This window comes from Tachypleus tridentatus, chromosome 8 (genome assembly GCF_004210375.1).
Source record: "Tachypleus tridentatus isolate NWPU-2018 chromosome 8, ASM421037v1, whole genome shotgun sequence".
In the NCBI taxonomy this organism is placed as follows: Eukaryota; Metazoa; Arthropoda; class Merostomata; order Xiphosura; family Limulidae; genus Tachypleus; species Tachypleus tridentatus.
Genome location: NC_134832.1, coordinates 115,789,735 through 115,813,027, shown reverse-complemented (window position 1 = coordinate 115,813,027; position 23,293 = coordinate 115,789,735). Strand labels below are relative to the sequence as shown.

The 23,293-nt window shown below is 30.7% G+C and overlaps 2 protein-coding genes across 4 annotated transcripts; one reads left to right on the top strand and one right to left on the bottom strand.

Moving 5' to 3' along the window:
- Positions 1-305: 305 nt before the first annotated feature.
- On the top strand, positions 306-18,627 carry LOC143223262 (tRNA (cytidine(32)/guanosine(34)-2'-O)-methyltransferase-like). Of its 3 annotated transcripts, XM_076450988.1 has the most exons (10): positions 306-567; positions 1,325-1,394; positions 4,760-4,862; positions 7,894-7,972; positions 8,396-8,448; positions 8,828-8,881; positions 9,752-9,854; positions 15,584-15,667; positions 15,957-16,057; positions 16,442-18,627. In XM_076450988.1, exons 1-10 carry the CDS (start codon positions 420-422, stop codon positions 16,898-16,900), a joined length of 1,254 nt encoding a protein of 417 aa, XP_076307103.1. In that variant the 5' UTR covers positions 306-419; the 3' UTR covers positions 16,901-18,627. The 3 variants fall into 3 exon arrangements, with proteins under 3 accessions (XP_076307103.1, XP_076307104.1, XP_076307105.1); XM_076450989.1 differs by lacking the exon at positions 15,584-15,667 and having other exon boundaries at positions 320-567; XM_076450990.1 differs by lacking the exons at positions 306-567; positions 1,325-1,394 and adding an exon at positions 2,184-2,325.
- A 133-nt stretch (positions 18,628-18,760) lies between these two features.
- LOC143223263 (uncharacterized) lies at positions 18,761-21,487 on the bottom strand. Its single transcript, XM_076450991.1, has 3 exons — positions 20,914-21,487; positions 20,174-20,494; positions 18,761-19,167 (listed from the first exon to the last, which is right to left on the bottom strand). Exons 1-3 carry the CDS (start codon positions 21,008-21,010, stop codon positions 19,013-19,015), a joined length of 573 nt encoding a protein of 190 aa, XP_076307106.1. The 5' UTR covers positions 21,011-21,487; the 3' UTR covers positions 18,761-19,012.
- Between the last annotated feature and the right edge of the window lie 1,806 nt (positions 21,488-23,293).

Here is a 23,293-nt window from a genome sequence, read left to right as displayed (position 1 = left end):
TTGCGTTTTTATTTCTACTGTAATATATATAAGCTTATGCTATATCATATATGTGTTTTTGTATATTTACAATGATTTGTTAGCAATTGTAGCTGAATTTGTATTGTATGTGTATGTGCACTTTAAAAATTGAAACATAATTCTCTACTGTATAACAGAACGGCTGGTATTGGTATTAACACTTTTATTGATAAGGAGAAAACAATGTTTCGACCTTATTAGGCCATCTTCAGGTTAAGAAAGAGAGACTTTACAAATGCATTTTTATTTCAAATGGGTTTCTCGTTGTGAAGAATAATTCTCTGTTAAGTGACGCCATCTCCCGTCACGTTTCTATCAACCAATCCAACATATGTGACATGCTTGTCGAAAAATGTGAAATTATGAAACTATAAACCTTAAGAAGTAAATATCTTTAAATGGTATATATATATATATATATATATATGGGACGTTCTTCTAAAGATAAACGAGACGTTTATTATAGGCTTGCTAAAGAAGAAGGATGGCGGGCAAGAAGTGCATTTAAACTTCTTCAAATCAATGAAGAATTTTGCATTTTCGAAGGTAGGCCTGCTGTACGTTAATATTTTCTCTAATGAACTACAGTTTTGACTACTTATTCAACGTTAGAAACAATTAAATTCTACAGGTCTAGCCCAGGTCCGTTGGTGTATCGTTTTGTATGCAGTTTGTGAAATTTACTGTTGGTATAAATTTTAGTAACTTACTTTTAGCCAGAATATTTGGCGCGCCCTCACACCGTAGTGACAGACACGTGTATAAGTTATGTTATAATAGTATTTTAAAATGTGATTTATAGCAATATTAATGAAATGCGTTTTATTATTGTTTATTACATACCTTTTACATATTATATTCCATTATAAGTAATTTATTCATATTCAAAGTTATTTTAAGTTTCTCAATGTAGTTTATAGGCTATCGATTTAAATATGTTATTAATATTCATATACTTTGACAATACAGACTGTCAGAGGAATTTTCTATACATTTTTAAGCATAGTTAATTTTGTTTGAGGATATATACCAAGTATTACCTATTAATATGCCAGTGGAATGTTTGTAAATTATTTATTTACCACCAATATGCATAACTTTCATAAATGAAGCACCAAAATAACCATGTGTATATGATACACACACAGAGTGATAATCATAATTTCAGTTAAAGGAAAAATAAAGGTTTCTAATTTTTATGCCTTTATTTTTTTTGGATCTACATGCTTTCCTAACATATTTTTAGATAAATACTGTATTCTAGCCTTTCTGCATCAAACTGAATTCCCTTTATCTTCTACAGGTGTAAAAAAAGCTGTTGATTTATGTGCAGCTCCAGGAAGTTGGAGTCAAGTTCTTTCTCGGAAACTAAGGTGTGATTGCTTATGTTTTGCTAAAATGCTTTACTGTAAGGTCTATTTACATGTTTTTTTACTATATATACAGAGGCTACTGTAGACTAATTATATAGGTACTGTAATAGTTAATATTCAAGGAAATATAACTTTGTAGCTTATAAAATAATTCATACAAAGATAACATCATACCACTACTACTAACAGAATTAGTGTTTTCAAAGTATGTAATTGTCAACAAAATAGTGGCATATAATTTATTTAGGTATATAAATCATGTGGATTTTGTGAGTGTGTTATCATCTATATGTTTTTCTGCACGTGAAGTGCAATATCTTTTGAAAAAAAATATTTGAATACTTAATTTTGTAATGGAAACAATAAATATTTTTTGTCTTAAACCAAAAGATGTACAACTAACCCTTTGTGGTACTAATTTTGTCCTTGACAATGCAGAACAGCATATACTTTGTAACATTTTATACTTTTAGTTAGAAGTTATGTCTCTTATTAAATATGTACACAAGTACTGCATGAGATTTTATGTAATGGTTAACAGTGAGCTCTTAAGTAGTAAAATGTTTTGCTAGCTTTAATGAGTTATTTTTTTAAAACTGATATAATGAAATGTTAGGTGATAGCAAGAATACCCACCCAATGGATATATTTGTTTGGTTTGAATTTCATACAAAGCCTCATGAAGGCTATCTGTGCTAGCCTTCCACAATTTAGCAGTGAAAGATTAGAGGGAAGGCAGCTACTCATCACCACCGACTGCCAACTTTTGGGCTACTATTTTACCAACGAATAGTGGGATTGACCGTCACGGCTGGAAGGACGAGCATGTTTGGTGGGATGAACCCACAACTCTCAGATTGTGAATGAAGTACTTTAACCACCTCACCATGCCAGGCCCAACTAATGGAACAATGTATTCTTATCTTTATAAGTAGGGATATAAGAAAATATATTTAATAAATTATATTGACTGCCTGGTTGACTTTTACTCTCACTCTTAAGTATGCATTAGAATGTAACAGATCAGATTTACAACTTAAGCAGTGATTATGATAAATTTCGAGATAATTTAGTTAACTTGATAAAATCATATTCATTGGAGAAAGATAAAATCATGAAAATTAGAAAGTACCTTAAAAATAATAATTAAATTATTACTAAAGAAGCAGACAAAGGAGGTGTTAGAGATATTATGGATAAATAATAGTACTTAGAATTAGTATGTATTAGCTAAACATGAAGATTCTATATTCTATTGGAGTAATTAATAAAGAAAAATTCTTCCACAAAATAAAATTAAAAACCCTGAAAAATAAAGTTCAATATCATTAATTCCTTTTAGAATTTTAAACACTTCAATCAAATCCCCTCTGACTCTTCTTCCTTCAAGATAAAACAATTTTAAGAAATCTTTAATCTCTCCTCATATGACAAAACAAAAATGTGTTTATATAAAAGTATTCCAAATTAAAGGTTCAAAATTAAGACATAACATATAACATAAAGTTGAAAAATGGCAAAGGATCTGTTGGTTCATTCAGGCTATCCTATCAACTAAATGCAACTTTAAAAAATTTATTTTTAAATTAAAAACTCAAAATTAGACATTACCATTCATATATTTATTAAGCCTGTTAAAGAAGTAAAACTACATTACCTGAAGATGACTCCTACAAAATTTTATCTTTTTATCCCCTTGCTTTATCATTCTCATCATTATGTTCAAAAAGGATGGTACAGTGTCATTATTAGTCCTCATAATTACAGATACCTAAAGAAAAAGGCATGGAGAGGAAAAGCCCTCTTATTATGATACACATTACAAATAATTTTGACATCTTCAGTGTAGTTTGTTCAAATATTGGAATATTGAAACAAAATCAAAACCTTGATAATTTTGTATCTGTAAAAAATATAATATGCAATCTGAGGCAGGAAATGAACTTTGAAAAATGTTTAATATATTCAAACTTTACAGGGTGAAAGAAAGATATTACAGTAAATATTTACTGCAATAAAAGACTTTGAACATATAAATACCTAGAAACCAGAAAATAAATCTATTTTATATTAGCAAAGACCTTCAAAGTTACTGTCAGCACGAATTGTAAATCAGAAAATCTTGTGTAATGTAAAATATATTCCAACTGCCATGAAAATTGCATTAATCAAACCAAAACAGAAGCTGTATGTGAAAGAGAGAGAGAGAGAAAATTCATTGATTACAAATTTGCAATCCATCAGCATGTGGTATGTCATTGAGTCAACATTTTGTACACCTGTTTAAACTTTTAATATACAATTTATAATTTGTTTATTTTATAAAATTGTTTCAGACCATGAAAGAGATAATATAGCAAAAGAAAATATTGAGTTTGTATATATTTTTGTTACTTTTAATTCCTATTTATGAATTTTTATTTTATTTTTAAAATTTCAATTAGATTAAATAAAAGATTAAAGCAGTTATCTTGTTATTCTGAAAGGACTTACTGATGGATTTATACATGTATATTCATAAATACATACACTTAAGCATTTCTTTAATTAAATCACTTATATACATATATAAGTAATTTTTTGTATTAAGCTTTCCCTTCATAACTGAGTTGTACTCATTTGCATATAAATGATACAGATAGTCTAAACACATGACATTGCTTTTAGGGACTCGGTTTTTGTGATTTAACAGTACCTTTGAAGCTATTGCTACCATGATAACCTTATATGTTTAATAGGTGACTGACCAACCAACCAATATTGTTTAAAACCTATTTAATTGTGTATATATCTTGCTTGAAATCAGGCTACTTGATACAGCATTTACAAACACATCAAGGATTTAAGAGGATGGTATATTTAACATTATATTTTTGGGAGACTTTCAGTCAGTATCAGAGGAGGGATGGCATTCTGCACATTAAGGGGACTCTATCAGAGTCTTGGAATCTCTGATAATACTACATGTTAATTAAAAAAATATTTTATTTCTCTAATGATTTCTAAGTTTCTGAAGATGTTTTTTATTTTTCTGGCTAATTTTACTAACAGTTAAAATTGATGAGATTATATGGATTAATTTGATGCTTTGAAACATTTGATCTGAATACTCTAAGGGAATGTAATATTCACATACCCATAATTATAATATTTACATTTATGTATACTATATTATCATTATTTTAAAAGAAAGAAAATATTTGTATGAATGAGTTGGCAAAATTCCCATAATAGCAAATGCAATTCAAGCTTAACTTGTATTTTTTGAAAAAGCAGAACATGAACATGTCTTGTATGTTGAGTCCCTAGGTTTATTTATTATTTTATAGTTAAAAAATTTTTGCTCTAGTTTTTTCAAACTTCAGGGGACAATCAGCCAATCCAGATGATGTAAAGATTGTAGCTGTAGATCTTCAGGCTATGGCACCCCTTCCAGGAGTAATCCAAATACAAGGAGATATCACAGAGGTGAAGTATCAAGTCCTTTTGTTTCTATTATTATATCTGTAAAAGATGTAACAGTATAATAATAATATATGAATGCAGTAGACTATACACTTATACAAGTTAAACATCTCAATATTGACTGAGGTGAAAAAAAATATAAAAATAATCTCATTCTACATTTGATTGAAAATCAACACACATTCAATATTATAAACATGAATGTATATCTAAAATAACTTTAAACTATTAAAAAAATAAAAACAATATACATGTCTTTACTGCCACCAGCTAGTCGTCATCAGAGAAATGTAGTACTATAATGTCCACTGTCTTGTTATTGTTTATAAAAATCATGATATGTTTCATGTGACATTGGAATCAGTAAATATGTTGAACACAGGTCTTCTATTAACTGTCTTGAACTGAAAGGAGAGAGAAAAAGAAAACAGTCTTCAAACACAATGTAAACCTGATTCATTATTATTATTCATACCTCACTGTTTTTCAAATTTAAATAACTCATTGCTCATGAAATTATGGTTCTTCAATAATTTTTAGATAATAACCCAATTAACTGAATGCCATGTACAATAAAGCAGAGAACACAAATTTTTCTCTCCCTCTCTGCTTGTTTAAAATAATTTATGTATTCCTTAACCCTCATTAATAAAGAACTTTTTTTGTCCAAAAGAAATTTTCTTACATTGCATGACATCTCACAAATGCCTTACTTTTTATTTTTATGTAAAACATCTTTGCAATAGACAGAACATAACTTATTTTTTAATTGATTTGCACATAACTTTAAAATTGTGTTTGCTTAAAAGTTTCTGTAGTGCTTTTATGATGTCTCTGTTTGTTCTTAAATCTTTAAAACTTGTACAAAAATTTATTAAACCTAATCTAAACTCTGTACATAATTTGACTCTTTATCTATTCCATCTTGTCAGAAAAAAATATTTAAAACCTTTCATATCATTCCCTTTAAGACACCTAGTTTTTATGAAAAATTATAATTTAAGTAAAAATGTTGGAAAAGTCAAATTTGTGTTTTTTGTATATATTTCAGTTTGTATTTGACGTAACTATGTTTATGTTAATAAGACACAAGAAGAAAGCAAAATATTTATCTATTTACTCTTAAGAGGAGATAAAGGAAAGACATTTTGTAAATTTTGTCAAAAAGACTTCAGATCTGCTAGTCTTGGTTTGCAGACAAATGAATAACAGAAAGAAAAGTTCATTTGAAGAACTTCAAGCTGAGATCTTTAAAGTACATCCTTTTAGATATACTTGATTAACAGATATATACCTCTTATTAAAAAAAATATATTAAACCTTGTAGGTTAGAAGAAGCAGGTATGAATTTAGTATTTCAAGATGATCCCAAAGGTTTCTTAAATTTTGACATATTATTCCTTAGGGTATATTACTTCAGAATTCTTTCTTCTCTAAACTGATATTGAAGGCTTCTTTGATAGATTGTTTAGGCAGAGTATTCATGATGAAACTTTGTAGAATAGACAGCAACTGCCTGTTGTGGAGACACAAATGTAGAGGACAACGTTTCAAGACGAAAGGCAGAAGACTTTCGAAAACATCGTCCTCTACACTTGTGTCTCCACAACAGGTGGTTACCATCCATTCTATACACTTGTGTCTCCACAACAGGCGGTTACCATCCATTCTCTACACTTGTGTCTCCACAACAGGCGGTTACCATCCATTCTCTACACTTGTGTCTCCACAACAGGCGGTTACCATCCATTCTCTACACTTGTGTCTCCACAACAGGCGGTTACCATCCATTCTATACACTTGTGTCTCCACAACAGGCGGTTACCATCCATTCTATACACTTGTGTCTCCACAACAGGCGGTTACCATCCATTCTACAAAGTTTCATAATATTAAAGGATTTCATACTTTTTTTTTCAGTTAATGTTTACCCTTTACAGGACTTTTTTTGTCATGTTATTTAATCTGTATTTTAATTTTTTATGTTGAAGTTCATTTGTACTAAATCTTATATCATTTGACTGTGTGTAGTTTTGTAACCATTCTTTAACTGTTAGTTTTGAACAAAAGGTTTTACAAAAGCAGTGTAAAACAAGCAATCTGTAATGTAGTAGTGAATGAATAGCTGTTGGACTCTGCTTATAGAATCAGGTCTCATATGTTTATATTAATTAATATTTCTTATAGAAAATTAAGGAATAATCTACAAAAATATTGATATAACATAAAAAAATATTAGTCTGTATATTTATGAAAATCTACAACTCATGAAACTGTTTTTTGTATGTACACATATCTTGGTTGTCCAACTGGTGGGCTGTATCTGGCCAAACAAGCATTGATTTTAATTGCCATAAGGTGGAATCTGTTTTATATAAATCTATCTATTTATTTGGATGTGCATATATTATGTGTCTGAGTTGTTTAAGTTATAGACTGTTTTTATCTGTCAGGTGTTACTTCTAGTTAACATTTGTTAGAATCGTTTTTACATATTATGTATTATATTTGTCTCTTAGCTGTCTAGTTGATAGATTGCATCTGTCCAAAGTGGCATTTGTTCTAGTTGACGTGAAACATAATCTATTTTTGTAACACACACACATACAACACTTATAACAGTGCATATCTGTGCATATGGTGGATCACTTATTTTCAGACAAGCAGTTCTGACAAGCCCATCATCCACAACCTGAAACTAAATGGTTGAAGAAGGTAGTTAAGAATAGAATTGAGTTTTAGTTCTTTTCACTTTTAGGCTTAGTTGCTTAATGTTCTATATTACTCTGTGTTTAACTTAAATACACTTGAATAAAGGGATGATAATTTGTTTTGCATTGATAACTTGTGTAGTTTCTTTAAACTGCAGCCAGAATACTATGTGATCTGCCACATGCACAGAGTTAGACAATTATGACACACACATAAGTTAATGTGACATACCAGATCCAGTGTTTTACTTGTGTAAATTAGATTTTTGGCATTCTATAACATTACCAGTAGAACCTTAAAAACTATTTGTCAATTTAATCAGGAATCCACGGCACATCAGATTATAAGTCATTTCAAAGGAGAGAAAGCTGACTTAGTGGTTTGTGATGGAGCTCCAGATGGTAAGTTGATAATGCAGTAGAGTGTATTTATTTGTGCATCAGTTACTTTGGACAGTTTTTTTGTTTAACTAATATTTCATTTTATCATGTAAGAAATTTGAATATGGTATTTTTAAGTTAGGGATAACTGTATGATTTAGCTAATATTTGTCATAAAGTATTTGTAATAAATATTGTTGGTCCAACATCATAAGAAATGATGCTGTTTCAACAAAGCATTTCAACTGATATCTGTTTAGTAAGGAGTCATGTGATTGATACAAAATTAAATAACAGTTTTTACAGTAAGCAAGTTCTTATTTTAATAGTCATAAACTCTCAACCTATAGTATTGAGTCATAATTAGGGCTTTTAACAAACAAGAAACTTTTAAATGCATACATAAAATGTGTATCAATAATATATATATTTTTTTGTTTTCAGTTACAGGATTACACGATATTGATACATACATTCAGGCTCAGCTACTTGTAGCTGTAAGTATATGTGAAAGTAACATTCTGTTTTTTTATGAAGAATTAATACACTAATCCATTCTTTTACAGTTGAAAAATAGCTCTTTTGTAAACATGCTCTAATATTTTAAACAACATTTTCATTTCAGATATACAATTGAATAAAAACGTGACCTGAAAGCAGTACACTAACCATAGGAAATCTCTTAAATGAAAATACTAAGGATTAATTGTATTGTATGTCAGATGCAATGTGTACGTTGTCAACCATGATGAACTCTTTGAAAAATTAGTATGGTTCAGTATTGATGCCTATGCATTGTTTTAAACTTAATAACTAGTTTGATTTATTTCACCCCATAAGTTAAATATTATATTTTAAACATATACTTTCCATTAGGCTTTGAACATAACAACCCACGTGCTTAGACCCGGAGGAACGTTTGTGGCTAAGGTATGTTATTGTCTTCAGTTTCAAAGTGAGATCAATTATATGAAATTAAGGTCTTCATATACATTATATTTGGGCAAATTTAAAAACATTTAGTTTTTAAAATAACATCCATATCCATCATAACTGTTTTCTTAGATTATTTCAAGATCAGAAAATTTGTGACATATATACATATATAATTTTTAGTTAATTTTTAAACATTTGTATATAAGACAAAATGTTTGAAATACTAAGTGGTATTTACAAAAGTTACACAGAAGTAAATTATTTTTTGTACTTCTAATTCAGTTGTGGCACAGTAATAAAACTTCATGATTGGACAAGAAAATACAGAAAAAAAACAGTAATTTTGGTTCTAGGTTGTAAAACCATTTTTTATAGTAACATATTTTTATGATTTAAGAATATTTTTGTTCACTTGTGACTTTGACAAACCCATCTTGCTTCATATTCTAATGAAGTGACAATTGTTATGTTTGTTTTTATGAACTTTACTGCATCATTTATGTCATTGTGATGTGAGAAAATTAACTTGACTCACCGAGTCGAAGATTCTCTACCTTTTCCTGGCTTCTCTTTCAATTTAGTCTAATGAAACATTGTTTTGTTAATTGTTTCAAGAACATTGAACCTTTTAAAATGTTATAAAACTTGAATATCAAATGTCACATTTAAAACAATAAAATCACATATGCATTTGTAGAGTCAAACATCTTTTTTGACTATTTAGCTCAGAAAAGATCTCACTGATATATTTCTAGTAATTTATAGGTCATTTTGAAAATCAATTCATTTTTTTTTACTCATTTAATTAAAGGACTCCATAAAATCTGACTATCTCTAATACTTTTCACTTTTAATATTTCTTAGATATTCAGAGGCAAGGACATTACTTTGCTATACTCTCAGCTTAAGATCTTTTTTCCTCGGGTAACAGTGGCAAAACCAAGAAGTAGTCGAAACTCAAGTATAGGTAGGATTTTCTTATCATCATAATTATTGACTTTTATTGAGGAATAATCTTTAGTCGTTCTATAATTTTATGATTCTTGATAAAGTGTGGTAACTAGCAAAATACATATATAATCATAGCTGTAAGATTAGAATACCTTAGTTTTTAGTAACTTTAATTATAATAGTTGCAATTACAACAAAAAAGAGAAAAGAAAGAAACCATCAACAAATTGCAGGCTTGTTTTAATATAATATCTCTCAATCACAATATCATATAGCAGAATAGAATTGTATGGCTGAATTTTATTTCATAAAGGTTGTACATTCTTTGTCATTTATTTACATACCCAAGTAAACAGGGTGTATTTTGGATGTGAACAAAGTTATCGCAGTTGACTTGGAAAGCACACACAGTCCTTTCTGCACGAGTTAGTGCTTTACAGGTGTTGGTTCAAACCTGCAGATCAAATTTCAAAAATTAAGTAAAAATAATAATTATAACTCTATTTCTTACATTTTTATTTAAAGATATTTTTAAAATGGCATCTTGTTGCATTTATTTTGTTTACTTTGCAAAGTAAAGTGTAAATAAAACTGTTCAAAATTGCAACATTGCACAAAGCATAGGTTTACATTTAATACTGATAATACAATTAACCAAATCTTGTTTTCCTGAAGATTTGTTATTCCAGGCCATCATTTGCATCATATACTGTGAAATCATTAAACAGTGTGAACAACCACTAATGAAGAACAGCTTTGAACATAGTTATAAGCAAAATTTAAATTACCATTGGAAAGAGCAATTTATCAACTAAATAGGTTAATGAAAGTAAATAATGTGGTGTGATAAGTAATTTATGGTTTCATCATCAACTAATTAGAGAAGAACAATAGAAGTTAGTGGGTTGTTTAAACCACATAATGTGAAATTATTTTATAGTCTTTTTAAAACAGTTTTTGCATTCCTAAATATATTTTTTTGTATTAAATCACATTTGTTGAAAATGATGACAGTTTTAATGTATCTCAAGATGGCTGGCATGGGTTATTGAAACTTTTGGACTTTTCTTCTGTGGTAAGACATCAGGTAAACTTTGCTAGTTTTAGATAGCATGGTAATGATGGCAGAATATTCTGGTGATATGAATCCTTATTTACTGTATATATTGTTAAGTTTGTCATATTTGAACGATGCATATAAATAAAATAACCTATTATTTATTGAAAACACAAGTTTATAATATATATATATGTATGTATATTTATTTTAGCAATGAATATCGTTAGCAAAAATATTGTTAGCTAGCCTGACTTGATACCATTTTGAAAGGCATTTGTTTATAATTTTTAACTAGAAGTGCTGATTCCAATTGGCAAAATAACATTTCAAAATAAAGACCTTAACCCTTTTACCAGTAGGTCAAAGTGCATGTGTCATGAAATTTTGAAATGTTATCTTCAAAGTTTTATTAAATAACATTTTCATTACTCATGTGAATGAAATTGGCATCAAAACATAGTTTATAATTTAAATTTTAAAATTATATTAGTTTTAATTTCTTATTTTAACCCTTATTTAGAGACCTTACTAAATTACAGGGAGTTTGAAGATACTAATACAATAATTTGACAGTTTTTTGTTTTTCAAAAGGTAGTGTTTGAAGCCTACAAAAATTAATATCTCTGTGCCCCCACTTGTAAGACTAAACAAGGCTTACAGAGAGGTTTAGCATGTTTGATGCATGAGCATAATACCTCGTAACATGGGTAATACTCAAAATCGATGTTTTTCAGGCTATTTCTCATTTACATTCTGTGTTTTAACAAATATAACTAAAATTTAAATATTTAGGAGTATATAGTAATGTGTCATTCCTTGTCAAATCATCCAGGGTGCTGCAGGTGACCCCCACAGAATGCCTTGAAAAAATTAACATGTGCTCATCTACCCATAGTATAACAATTGTCAAAGATTAGATCAATATCTTTAATAGTTTCTGATTTACAGCCCTGTAATATTTAATTCAATTTTTTTTATTTTTGGCAAATTCATTTTCAGGCAACTTTGGCTGTTTAAAGCTGTAAGAGTAATGCTGGTAGAAGGCTGAAATTTGCTACACTTTTCAAAGAGCTCAAGTCAATCAAACTTTACACAATTCCGCAGGACTGATTCCTGATTGACAAGAAAGAACTGAATGCCCAGAATGTGGTCCTTTGCCCAGTGGTACATGTCATAGACACTTAAAATTGGATAATTTATTATTTTTCATAACCTTGATTTTTTTGAAGACCATGTTCAGAGATGTAAGAATATATGGTAAAGGCTGATTAGAATATTTCAATGGGATTCATAAATTATTTTAAAATTGTATGGATATATTTGCACACAGTAACACCTGAATTGAAGTTTTTTGTTTCAAGTGCAAAACGTATGGTTAGAGGATACTTTAAAAAAATTATAACTCAAAAAGTAGGTGGAACACCATCTTGATTTTTTTTGTAGATCATATTCAGAGATCTAAGAATATATGGTAAATATCTGAAAAGACTGAATAACTGGTGACATGGTGAAACTGTAGCTTGAAGTAGGGCTATTTTTAGCTATCTCATAAAAGTTGCATGCAAATAAATATTTTTACAGGAGATCTAATAGACTTTTAATAACAACAATTGCTGATTTATCAACTGATATGTTATAGGATATTTGAAAACAAAATTCAGCTTTGTATCATATTAAGTCTTAGAGCTATGGCTTATTACATAAACCAATGTTTTTTGTGATTTGGGGTTTTCAAGTAAATCCTAAGAGAGATAAACTTGGTTTGAGACCACTTTTGAATTCTGTGAGATTAATTCAGTCAGTGTAGCAAATTTCAGCCTTCTACCACCATTACTCTTGCAGCTTTAAACAGCCAAAGTTGCCTGAAAATGAATTTGCCAAAAATTCAAAAAAACGAATTAAATTTTACAGGGCTGTAAATCAGAAACTATTAAAGATATTGATCTAATCTTTGACAATTGTTCATTATATGGGTAGATGAGCACATGTGAATTTTTTCAAGACATTCTGAGGAAGTCACCTGGAAAATTTTCCAAAATCTGGATGATTTGACATGGAATGACCCATATTTGTATGCACACATATTGTAAAGTAGCTGAATGAAATGTCTCTGTAATTTTCAGTATACATGTATTATACTTACATTTTTATTTTGTAGGCCAATACATAGTTGGGCCTACTGTATTTGTGTTATTCTAGTTGTCTAACCTGAGGTAAATTTAAAACCACATTCAAAACTTGACAACTTTAAAACAAAAGGGGAGTAAATTTTGTAAGTATGTACCCAAATAACACCATACGTACACATATGTTGTGAAATTTGACAGGCATCAAAGAGGTGAGCAGTAGTACTGAATCACCTGAAATGTAAAAGGACCAGCAAGGCTCTGAACCTACAATGTTTATTGGACCAGCACAACTCTCAGTTATATAATAAATGTTTTCACACATTCTAATTACAATTTTATTACTTTTAAAATTCTTTTATAAGTGTTGTAGGAAACACAGGATGCTTAGTCCAATACTGTGTTCTCAGAACCAGTGTCAGGTATGACACTTTTTTGTTTTGCACGTGCATTGTTGCTTTCGAGGGTATTGTATTATAGTTCACATATGCAAAGACAGTGATATGAGCTTTATTTACAGTGTGTTTCAACTTTAGATGTTGAAGGTAAAATACACACAGGAAATACCTGGGATATGTTTAACAGTTTAAACTCTCAGGGTATGTACTCTGAAATCTTGTGATTCATAACAAAGTAAAGAGGACACATATTCTCATTTTATTTCTGAATTTACAATTTTTCTTTTATATTTGAGTTTTCTACAGGCTGAAGAATCAAGTAATAAATGTAATAACAAAAAAAATATACAGTTTTACTGAGGAAAAATTTATATGTATTTAAGAGATTTTAGAGATTATATAAATGAAATTTGAAATTTTTGAGACAAAGAAAAGTATTTTTAATTTTAAAATTAAAATCACTTTGCACTTGTACTAGTTTTAAAATGTACAACTGATATTGTCATAGACAAATATTAGTAAAAATACTTCATTAAAAAGTCTGATTTTTGTGTGCAAAAAGTCTTGCAATGCTCACTAAATGTTTTAATATTAAATACACTTAATATATTAAAAATTAATAGTATGTAAACTATAACAAATACAAATGTTTATGAGGTCAATCCCATGGGCAGAACTTGTGGTGAGAGTTAATTACTGTCTTACAACATTTACTGCAAAGAAATGAACTAAAACATTGGTTGAAATAACTCATTTTCTGTGTAAAATATACGAGGGATCCTAGAATTAATAGATAAGGTTAATTACAATATGGAATTTTTATGTATGATTTTTGTGTAATTCATGTCATGGGGACTCTGTAACCAACAAAGTCGAGGATCCATAAATAGATTGATGTACGAGGTCTGTTCAAAAAATACATGGACTGTTTGAATTGTGCGGCTCCAGTTGGTTCCAGGGGAATCCGCTTGGTGTAGCTAGGTTCGCACAGATCAGCTGATTACGACGCCATTTCCCGATTGCAGATATCTTCATTTGTGTATTAGCTACGCGGTTTTAAGTGAAGTGCGATTTTTTTCGTTTGGTGGATTTCAGAATGAATCACCTGAAGGAGCAACGACTTGCTGTGAAATTTTGTGTTAAACTTGGAAAATCTGCGACTGAAACTTTTGCTATGCTTAACACGGCTTGCGGTGATGTTGCTATGAAGCGTACGGCATGTTTCAAGTGGCATGAACGTTTTAAGGATGGTCGACAGTCCATTGAAGATAACGAGCATCCTAGACGTCCTTCCACGTCAACTGACGACCCACACGTCGACAAAATCAATACCCTGGTGCGGGCAAATCAACGTCTGACTGTCAGGGAGCTTGCTGAAGAGTGTGGGATATCATTTGGATCTTGTTACGAGATTTTGACCGAAAAATTGAAGATGCACCGCGTTGCTGCGAAATTTGTGCCTCAGAACTCGTGAGTTTTTTGGCCAAACACTCGATCACTGTTCTTCCCCAACCCCCCTACTCACCTGACCTTGCTCCCTGCGATTTTTTCTTGTTCCCCAAACTCAAAAGACCCTTGAAAGGAAGAAGATTTGAGATGATTCCCGAGATTAAGGCAAATGCGACGAAGGAGCTGGAGGACATTACAAAAGAAGCGCACCAGGACTGTTTCAACAAGTGGAAACACCGTTGGGATAAGTGTGTGTGTTGGGGAGGAGAGTACTTTGAAGAGGTCCCAGACCTGTAACTTCTAAATAAAGTACATTTTGTTTTGTGATGTCAGTCCGCGTATTTTTTGAACAGACCTCGTATAAGTAGTTTTGAAAAATGTTTTAAAAAAAACTGGTACAATCTGACTAGTAATAATTTCACGTTAAGTGCAAATATATTAATTGAAGATATAAATTCATATGCAAATATATTTGTTATATGGATGTAGTTTTGTTATTAGTTGTTAGAGATAAAAAATTTTAATGAAAGTTATTTTTAAAATGATGAATAATAAAAAGAAAATGTTTTAATTTATAAAAAACAAGCAACAATTTTTATTTCTACCTCAATGTTTTACTGTATTACATATTTTTATGTAAAGTTTTATAGATTTTAATTAAATTATTTTTGAATTTTAATAACGAAAATCTTTTATTGTAACTTTTTTTTAGAAGCTTTTGTGGTTTGTCAAAACTACTCGCCACCAGAGGGCTATATACCAACAATGGCTAATCCTCTGTTAAATTATGATTGTGGTAAGTCAGTTCAGTCAGCAAAGGCTATATATTATGTATTAAGTGGGACTGAACCTTCTCATACAACTTTTTAAGAGCAGAAATGTGTTACTCTAGCATGTAGATAAGAGTATATTATGTAGGATCAGAAAGAGAGAGGATTTTTCTCAAGAAAAGTGACAATCTTGTTGTTTTTTATACTCTGCTGTTGGAAATTGGAAGTAGTTGAATATCAATGTGCTATTTAATCTAAGTAAATGTGTTTTAAGAGTTTTACATTAAGTGTACAAAGTGTTTTTTTTTTTTGCAGTGGACTTTGATGAGTTGGAAGGTCCAAACCGTATTATTGTACCCTTTATAGCTTGTGGTGACCTTAGTGGCTTTGATTCTGACCGAACTTATCCTCTGGAGGTAAAACAAAATTGTTGATATTTATTTTAACTGTGTAGTTTTAAAATGTTTTAAATATTAATTTATATAGACGTATAGTTGTGCATAATTTTTATTACAACCTTGCGTCACAAATAAGTTTAAGCTTTCAATAAAAATAAAATTTGAAATAAAATCAAATTATTGACACATAAAAACCTATATATAAATACTTAAAGTAATTTTGTTTTCAAAATAAAACAAAATTACTTTACATATTTATGACTGAAGGATACTTGTGTTTGTTAGCATAATTAGGCCTACCTTCACAGTTCAGTCACCTGTAAATGTATGTAGATTGTAACCTTATCAGATGTTTAAAATAAAATCATTCTTCTCATGTTTTTTATATCCTCCCTTTTTTAGCTTAAAGAAGGAAAGGAATATGTCTATCATCCTCCAGTTCAAACTCCGATTGATCCACCTTATAAGGAGGCTTGTGAGTTAAAGAAACAGCAACAACTAACCAAACCAGGAATGTCTTGTGGAAAATTAGAGGAGCATACACGTGAGGAATATGTCCATATACCAGCTGATACAATAGATAGCAAAGATTCTCATGATCCACCTTATAAGGAGGCTTGTGAGTTAAAGAAACAGCTACAACTAACCAAACCAGGAATGTCTTGTGGAAAATTAGAGGAGCATACACGTGAGGAATATGACCATATACCAGCTGATACAATAGATAGCAAAGATTCTCAGCCATGTTTTCTACTCCCTCAGGACAATTCTTTCATAAGTCAGGTAACCTTAAATATGTGTGATGATATGGAATCAAGCCTTAGTAAACTAAACCTTGAAACAGACAATTCATCAGGTTAAGTGTGTGCACCAAGCTTGTGAAGTATTTTAATTCAATTTTGTTTTAATTCTTTACATATCAAATTGTTCTTATTGTTGCAAAATTATTAATGAAATAAAATATAATTTTTATGATATAAAGCTGTGTGACTGAATTGGTAAGTTAGTTTTAGTGTGGATCATAGATTATTAAATACTTTGAGTAATGTTAAATACAGAATTTGTTTTTTATTTTAATAAAAATACCTTTTCTTCACTTAGTGATTAAATGTAGGTATATATATTTCTATTTTATTAAAAGGACTTAAATCTTTTTTTTTTTTCCCTGTTTGAGTAAGAATATAGACCTTTCGTACCTACCAGGTTATTGGTGATAAAATTACTATGTGGTGAATATACAGTGTAATGTAAACTATATTATACAATATGCTTAAAATTATGTTTTTGCAAACTATTGTTCTTAGTTCTCATCTTTTACTACATGCAGTTGATAATTTGAATAAGTTGTATGCTAATTTGCAAAATATTGAAATGACCAATGAAAACTGTTAAAACAGATAGTGTTTGTAGTAGTTTCATTTAGGGATAGACTTGTTATTCTAATTAAGAATGACAGGAAGACTTGTTGAACACCTTCTGTATCAGTTTTTGAAACACTGCAGTGTACAAACGTTTCTCTATGTGTTTCTGGTGAAATTTTGTACTTCTAAGACAAGTAGTTTTTAAGATATTATTGTTTTAAATATAGGTTTCTTTTGCTTTATAAAGCCAGCATGTATTATTTTTAAATAGTTCAGAAACAAAAAATAAATATATTGTGTATTACTGACCCTGATTCATCTTCACTTAACCAGATTATGTTCAGGGTTACTTTGTGATTAAGGAAGCTAAAATAAGAAAGTATTCGCGATTATCACATTTATCCATTTTACTGGATAAAGAATAGCTTATAATAATAATAATGTCGTCAAATGGGGGAACCATTGAGATTGAATGTTTCTGTTATAACAATTTTGAAACGCAAATTTGAGCACAGTCTCTACGATAGTACCTGGAGCTAGTGTAGAGAGACGTAAAACTTGTTTTCTAATTTCTTGTACGTATTTCAGTATTGTAACCATCTAGAGGTATGTTGGGGGTGTAGACCGTAACTTATGATATTACCATGTAGGTTATGTCACGCCTGGCGACCAAATTCGACTTGTGTATGTTAGCCCAGTAACTAAACCACATTCAGTGCTGTAATGAAATTGTGCACGAGGAGTCTAGGCAAAAAGAAAAAAAAATGTTAATTTTGAAAGTTGCAAACATTTTAAATTTGATTTGTGGAAAAAATCAAAATATTTAATACAAAGTTTTTCTAAATTTGCCTTACAAATCTGTACGTTTTTAAAGATACTCTGTATTCTATAAAAACACATTAAATTTTATGTAAACCGTCGATGAATTTTACAGTTGTAGAAAGATTTTTTCAGATACAAGGTTTTCTACACAGTCCGCACTTTACGTAGTCACGTATTGGTGTTTTGTTTTTGAAAATAATTTTAACACGAAATTAGCATCACATTTATAAGAAATAAATATGCAACTGTTTTCTGTTTCTTAGGTAAAATTTAGAAGGTATAATGTGTGAAAAACGAACTGTAAGAAAAATACCTGGTAGTTTTATAATGTTATAAAACTGAATCTATTATCTGCACTTCATTTGTGTGAACAAAAGACTAATAAATATTACAATTTTAATAGCATTTATCGAGAGATTTATTTTTCATAACAAATATATTACAACATAAAATATATTTAGTGTAAACATTAATTTTAAATAGCTTAAAAAACCAACTTATACAAAGACGTAACAATCACACACGATTCGATTGAAGTTTAAAGGGAAGTGTAAATATTACAAAATTATAGTAAATATAGACTGACATATCACATTTAAACTTTTTTTAAACAAAGTGTTTTAAAAATTTAAATTTTTAAAGAGGTCTTAGATATCTGGGACTGTAAGAAAATCTAACTGAGAAATGTGCGCGGTCGGGATAAAACTATCCTGATCGTCTTACTATTAATATAAGTTTGGTTTTGATTGCATATTAAAAGTGATTTATGGGTGTACATTCAAAACATATTTTATTTATTGTAAGAAATTATAAAAAAGAACATGAACATTAAGTGGATCAAAAAACTGCAAGCAGGTAGCGCTGTCGTCGCAGAAGATGATGGATTGTCTGGTTTAGTTTTCTCTTCCTTCACTCCATAAGCTTCAATAGTCTCCCAGAAACCAACTAGTAAAGATAGATACAAAATAAAATTATGACAATTGCCTTCACTAAGAAATGAAGGATGTTTTATTATAGTATTGCATTTATCATTTGTTATGTTTTATAAGAAAAATCTGATTTCTACGTTTTGAAAATGCCAACTCCCGACCAATGATCTCGAACCAACAGCTCCTATTACAAATTGGAAATTTTAAATTTTACAAGCACATAATTAGTTGGCATAAAAGGATTTCTAATCAAAAGTAATGTGGATATATGCGCACTTACCCAATCAGTGTTACTTGGATATAGGAAGTAGTTAAAATTATTGAGTTTAATTTTTCAAATTTTCCATATCACAAAAAATTGACTCAGAGAAAATTTGATGTTGCAGACGAATGTGAATTATACAAGAATTAAATTACAGGAAGTAACACCCATCAACAAAGTGTGAGGGCTCGGCTTGGTCAGGTGGTTAGTGCATTTGACTCGTAATCTGAGGGCCACGGGTTTGAATCCCCGTCACACCAAATATGCTTGCCCTTTTGGCCATGGAATCGTTATAGTGTTATATCGATCCCACTGTTGGTTGGTAAAAGAGTAGCCCAAGAGTTGGCGGTGGGCGATGGCGACTATCTGCCTTTCTTGTCTTACAATGCTACATTAGGGACGGCCAGCACAAATAATCCTCGTGTAGCTTTGCGCGAAATTGAAAAACTAAAAAACCAAGTGTGAAGTGAAAGTAAACTGTAGAAACAACTGGAAATTTCAAATAATTTTTATGTAGCATTCATTTAATTTGTTAGAGGTCGTCGTTATACTTTTCTGATGAAATAAAAGCATGCTTATAAGACAAGACATTTATGATTTTGATTATAAGAAAATCAATGAGCGTGTATTATAACGGACAACTTTAAGAACATATTTAAAGATCCGTTACTTATAATGACAGACGGATTATTAGAAACTATAACGTATTCAGTCTTCTACACGTTGGAAAACGGTTAAAATAATTTAATTAGACACTCACCGCCTGTTCTTCCGGGGAAATCGTCTGGTGATAATATTGGTCGTGACGAAGTGCTCGTTGTTTTCGTATTTTCTGCGTCATTTTCCTTGATTTCTTCAACAGGTAGCGGTACAATAGATGTATCCGGTCTCATAAGTGGGGGCGAGTGATACACCTCAGGTTTCCCTGACTTCAGCATTTTACCTGACCGTGTTGAATTCGTTTTTATTTCACTTGTACTTCCGCTTGTAGTCTGAAGTGTCGCTTCGTCCGATGTTTCGTAAGGAATGATTTCGCTGCCAGACTTGATAGTGTTATTGATGTCTGTTTCACGTGCATAAGCTAAAAAATAAAGTAAAAAGTAAAGTAGAAAACGTCTTGCAGTGTAATTCGACTTCAGTCAGTTAATGTACACTGCTGGTGTTGTCATGTGTGACAGGGGAAAATTTGAATAATTTCGTACGAAAAGATATTAAGGCAGATTGTCTCTATGGTTGGCTGCTTTCTTCGAAAAGACGCGTTTTCAAAAAGAAAATAACTGATTTAAAAATAAAATACTGTATTGAATATTGCGCATTATCGATTATTTTCGCGAGAAATTTAATTACTAATATTCTAGATGTAACAACATATTATTCTGACAATCATTGACAATTTTGTTGGCCTGATTTCTAGTTGTATTTGTTGGAAGATGTATAGAACTTGATATAATTGAGTTAAATTTTACAAATACTAATATGGTACGGACATTTTTCACTTACCGTGGCCTGAATTTTCACTGGTACTGAAGACTACTTCTAGAGTCACGAACCAGGTTAACAGTGTGATGCGGTGCATCCAACTGAGTCTTCGAGCCATATGATTCAAGAAACTCGTATAAAGTTTATCGTATATAGTCTTGAAATCTATTAACTTAAACTATATGATTACCTTGTGGGATATTTTTACATCACTACACCTCTGAAAAATACCATAAGTAGTGTGTTTATGATGCAGTACTAGTTGGTTCCTCTCCTCAAAAACGTATATATAATATTCATAAAAACCAACGTACAACTAACGCAACTTTGTAAAGCTTGATATCTTGCAAGTCTTCTAAACTTAAGGAACAACCGAGAAAAGAAATACGGTATGAACAGTTTACATTCACAGATCTACTAATAATTTTATCTGTTCACGAAATTTAAGAGAGATTTACTGTTATTCACAGCTTTCTGTTGAATGACACTTACGACTAAGCGAAGGTAAATACAGCTAAGGGGAACGAAATAGTCCACCGTATATTTGAACAGGTAGGTACAAACTACTGCGTAGCCTTACAAGTCACTTGAAAATCTGCCAGTAAATGTTCCCTCCACGCACGAGGTACCGGTAACGCTTTACTCCTCCGCGTTGACCTCGTGAATTTGTACACCGCCTTAGACTCGCATGGTTTCTCTGAACTTCCTGAAACACTTCCTGACCAAGCAACAAAAAAACATCTTGCAAGGTTTGAATTTCGCGCAAAGCTATACGAGGGCTATCTACGCTAGCCGTCCCTAATTTAGCAGTGTAAGACTATAGAGAAGGCAGTTAGTTATCACCACCCACCGCCAACTCTTGGGCTACTCTTTTTACCAACGAATAGTGGGATTGACTGTGACATTATAACGCCCCCACGGCTGAAAGGGCGAGCATGTTTGGTGCGATGGGGATTCGAACCTGCGACCCTAGGATTATCAGTCGAGTGCCTTAACCACCTGTCCATGACGGGCCTTTTGACAGTCTAGGTCTGAGCCTCTAACAAATGAAGCAAACGCACATCGTATAAATTTACTACATTATATATTTGATTATAAGTTGTATATACCTATTTTCATCAAGGAATGGTAACCTGCCATTTAAAAACACGTGTTCCAAAATTTTTTTTAATTGCGGTTGTTGTCAAGAGTTAATATATCTCTTCAAGTACATTCTACAAATACTGCTGTAGACAAAATTGATTGAATGATAATTTTCAAATATAATATTTGATAAAATGTAGAAGTATCTAAACACACCACGTACAACCGTAAAATACCGTCATATGCAGAGTGAAAATCGATTTTAATTTGACCTCTAAAGACATCATAGTTTTGTAGTTAAATTGATGCACTATATCTTTAATTCAGCTCAATGCTACGTAATAATATCTTTGTTAATCATATCATATGATGAAGAAAGTTACATATTGTTACAAATATAAACTTGGTAGAGAACAGAAAACTTATTTTATATGGCATAGGTTACCAAGTGTATACGTTGGTAAAATGTATTTCAAATGGTAAACCTGCTAGAAGGCTCCTGAGTTAAAGACGAAGTTTATATAAGTTTCCGTGGATGCACTAAGATTTATCGAAACGTTGCCTCTCACAAAGAAGACTTCCAGAACGATGGTCGTTGTAAATCTGTTTTATTCTAAGAAAGTTTCATTGCCCCTTCAGTAGACCTTGTTAAACTCTGTGTTGTGATTTGGAATGATATAGCCAAGGTACATGCAGAGAAACCAATTGCATGCATCAAACATTTCAAGCTAATTCACTAACTTTCCAAGATATCTAGTTCAAACACAACGAAAAACACGTGAATATATTATTGGTCAAGAGAATCAGAATTTATTGTAATTTTACGGTTCATTCGCGATTTTTAAAGTACGTACCGAACGTTAAAGTACAAAAAGTAATTTAATTTTCTAAATAAAAAATTAATAAACATAAACTTACGAATCTCCAAAAAGGCATTAAGAAAAGATTGTGCATTAAAACCACCAGGAGCAATAGGAGTAAAGAGATGAACATTCTTGTGGTGACGTAAGTCTCATTAGGTACCATACAGTTACAATAGAAAGTCATTAAAAAAGATTTATAAACCATACACTTTAATTTTAATAGGATTGTTCTGTAGCATCAATAAATAATAACAAAGAACGTACGGACACATTTCTGTATGCTTGAGGGCCGAATATGATCAACACTGTGTAACAGAGTTATATGCTCTACTGACCTTTTTGGAATGAAAGATTTGGGACACAGCGTGTGATAAAATAAAACAATATTTACTCAATACTCACAACAACCAAGGTGTGTATTTCATAAATAACAGCACTTTTAATACAATACATTT